The sequence below is a fragment of the Protobothrops mucrosquamatus genome, unplaced genomic scaffold (genome assembly GCF_001527695.2).
Source record: "Protobothrops mucrosquamatus isolate PMUCROS unplaced genomic scaffold, P.Mucros_1.0 scaffold3712, whole genome shotgun sequence".
Lineage (NCBI taxonomy): Eukaryota > Metazoa > Chordata > Lepidosauria > Squamata > Viperidae > Protobothrops > Protobothrops mucrosquamatus.
Genome location: NW_015389666.1, coordinates 127179 through 129767, shown reverse-complemented (window position 1 = coordinate 129767; position 2589 = coordinate 127179). Strand labels below are relative to the sequence as shown.

The following is a 2589-nucleotide window of genomic DNA, read 5'->3' as shown; positions in this document are numbered from 1 at the left end:
GAGCTGGGTGGCTTTCTTGCAGACGTTTCATTACCAAACTAGGGAATATCATCAGTGCTAGAGGCAGGGGGGGTTGCAGAGAGGAGGGGGTGGAAGAGAAGGAGGAGGAGAATTGTGGGGTCCTTGGTGCTCTCTGAGCTGGGTGGCTTTCTTGCAGACGTTTCATGACCCAACTAGGGGATGACATCAGTGCTGGAAGGGAATGGGGTTTGCAGAGAGGAGGAGGAGGAGGAAGGGGAAGAGGAAGAGGAAGAAGGAGAGAGGAAGGAAGAGGAGTAGGAGGGGGAGAACTGTGGGGTCCTTGGTGTCTCTGAGCTGGGTGGCTTCCTTGCAGACGTTTCACGACCCAACTAGGGAACGTCATCAGTGCTACCGCTGACGTTCCCTAGTTTGGATGCCAAAACCTTTGCAAGAAAGCCACCCAGCTCAGAGAGTACCGAGGACCCCTCACTTTCCCCCCTCCTGGGCACAACCTCTCGCCTGAGGGGCTCCAGGCAGCCTCCTTTTGGGGTGCCTCCTCCCCCCCCCCCCCCCGTTCCTCCCTCCTGGAAGCTGCTCTCCTTGCAGGCTGAAGGACGTGCAGTCGATGGACGAGCTGAAGGACGTCTACAACCACTTCCTGCTCTACTACGGCCGAGACATCCCCAAGATGCAGAACGCCGCCAAGGCCAGCCGCAAGAAACACAAGCGGCTGCGGGAGGATGGCGAGGAGGAGGAAGGTCTGCCCCTGCCCGCCTTCCGGGCTTCTAAGGGGGGGGTCTTTGCCCCTCGGCACAGCTGCACCCGCCTGCCTGCCTGCCAGATCGTGCATGAGGACTCCTGTTCCATGCTCCTGTGCTGAAGGCCCCGGGGGTCAGGCAGATGGAATCAGGGCTGTGCGAAGGCCAGTGGCCGGGAGGGAGGGAGGGAGCTGTCTGTGTCCCTCTATATCAGTGTTTCTCAACCTTGACAATTTTAAGGCATGTGGACTTCAACTCCCAGAATTCCACAGCCAGCAATGCTGGCTGTGGAATTCTGGGAGTTGAAGTCCACATGCCTTAAAATTGTCAAGGTTGAGAAACACTGCTCTACATCAACCCTAACCTCCCCCACCCACCAGGCAGGGGCGGTCTGCTGCGGCTCCTGTCAGTTAAAGTTTAATTCTGACTGGCAGGGCCCTGGGAGGGGGCGGTCCCTGCAGTGGCCCCCACCCCGTGGCACCTTCTCCTCCTGGAGATGAGGAGGCCTCCCACCCTCCTGCCCCCGGAAGCCCTGGCTCAGCCCCGGCCTTGCTTGGGAAGAGCAGGAGTCTGCGGGGTAGGTTAGCGCTGGGAGAGCCCTCCCTCCTTCGCCTTGGCACTTAGGTTTCAGCGCTTTTCAGCCAGTCTTGCCTCTTTCTGAAATTTAACCCCTAGAGTCTTTGTGTCTTGATTTTATTGCACACCACCCTGAGTCCCTCTGCGCGGGAGGTGGGTGGTCCCAAAGTTAGACAGATAATAGATAGATGACGGATGGATAGATAAAATAGGTGATAGATATTAGATAGATAGATAGATAGATAGATAGATAGATAGATAGATAGATAGATAGATAGATAGATAGATGATAGATAGATAGATAGATAGATAGATAGATAGATGATAGATAGATAGATAGATAGATAGATAGATAGATAGATAGATAGATAGATAGATAGATAGATAGATAGATAGATAGATCGATAGAAAGAATTAGGTAGGTAGATAGAAATAGAGAGAGAGGTAGGTAGGTAGGTAGATATGGATGGATGGATAGAGACAGACATGAGAGAAAGGATGGATGGATAATAGACATGAGAGAAAGAGACAAATGATAGATAGATAGATAGATAGATAGATAGATAGATAGATAGATAGATAGATAGATAGATAGATAGATAGATAGATAAAGGTTTGATGGACATAAATTAGAGAGAGGATAGATAGATGATGGATGGATGGATGTTAGACATGAGAGAAAGATAGACATGACAGAGATAGGTAGGTAGGTAGGTAGGTAGGTAGATATAGATATAGATAGAGAAAGGTTTGATGGACATAGATTAGAGAGGATAGATGATGGATGGATGGATGATAGACATGAGAGAAAGATAGATACTGTAGATGATAGAGAGAGAGAGATAGAGAAAGGTTTGATGGACATAGATTATAGATGATGGATGGATGATAGACAGACAGACATGAGAGAAAAAATAGATAGACAGACAGACAGATAGACAGATGAAGAGAGAGAAAGAGGTTTGATGAGCATAGAGAGAGAGAGTGAGTCAGTTGCCCAAAGGGGGGGGAGGTCACCCCTCTGCCCTTCGGCTTGCCTGGGGTGCCCTCTCTGCCCCTTTCCTGCCGACTTCCCCTCTCCCAGGAGGCCTTACCATAGAGCGCTGCTGTGTTCCATGCCTGAAGGGCCCCTTACGTTCTTGGCATTGCCCAGCTGGAATGTGACCGGCCTGTTTCTCCTTCCAGGCGAGGGAGAGGATGGAGAGGACGAAGAGCAGAAGGGGCCGGAGCTCAAGCAGGCCTCCCGCCGGGACATGTACACCATCTGCCAAGCGGCCGGTCTAGGTAAGGGGAC

The 2589-nt window shown here is 51.4% G+C and overlaps 1 protein-coding gene across 1 annotated transcript in view; it reads left to right on the top strand.

The window, feature by feature from the left end:
* SUPT6H (SPT6 homolog, histone chaperone and transcription elongation factor) overlaps nt 1–2589 on the top strand; it is a 60469-nt gene that overhangs the window by 16940 nt on the left and 40940 nt on the right. The window contains exons 11-12 of the mRNA XM_015827459.1: nt 568–719; nt 2481–2579. Coding sequence (XP_015682945.1) covers nt 568–719; nt 2481–2579 — 251 coding nt within the window. The remainder of the gene's footprint in view (nt 1–567; nt 720–2480; nt 2580–2589) is intronic.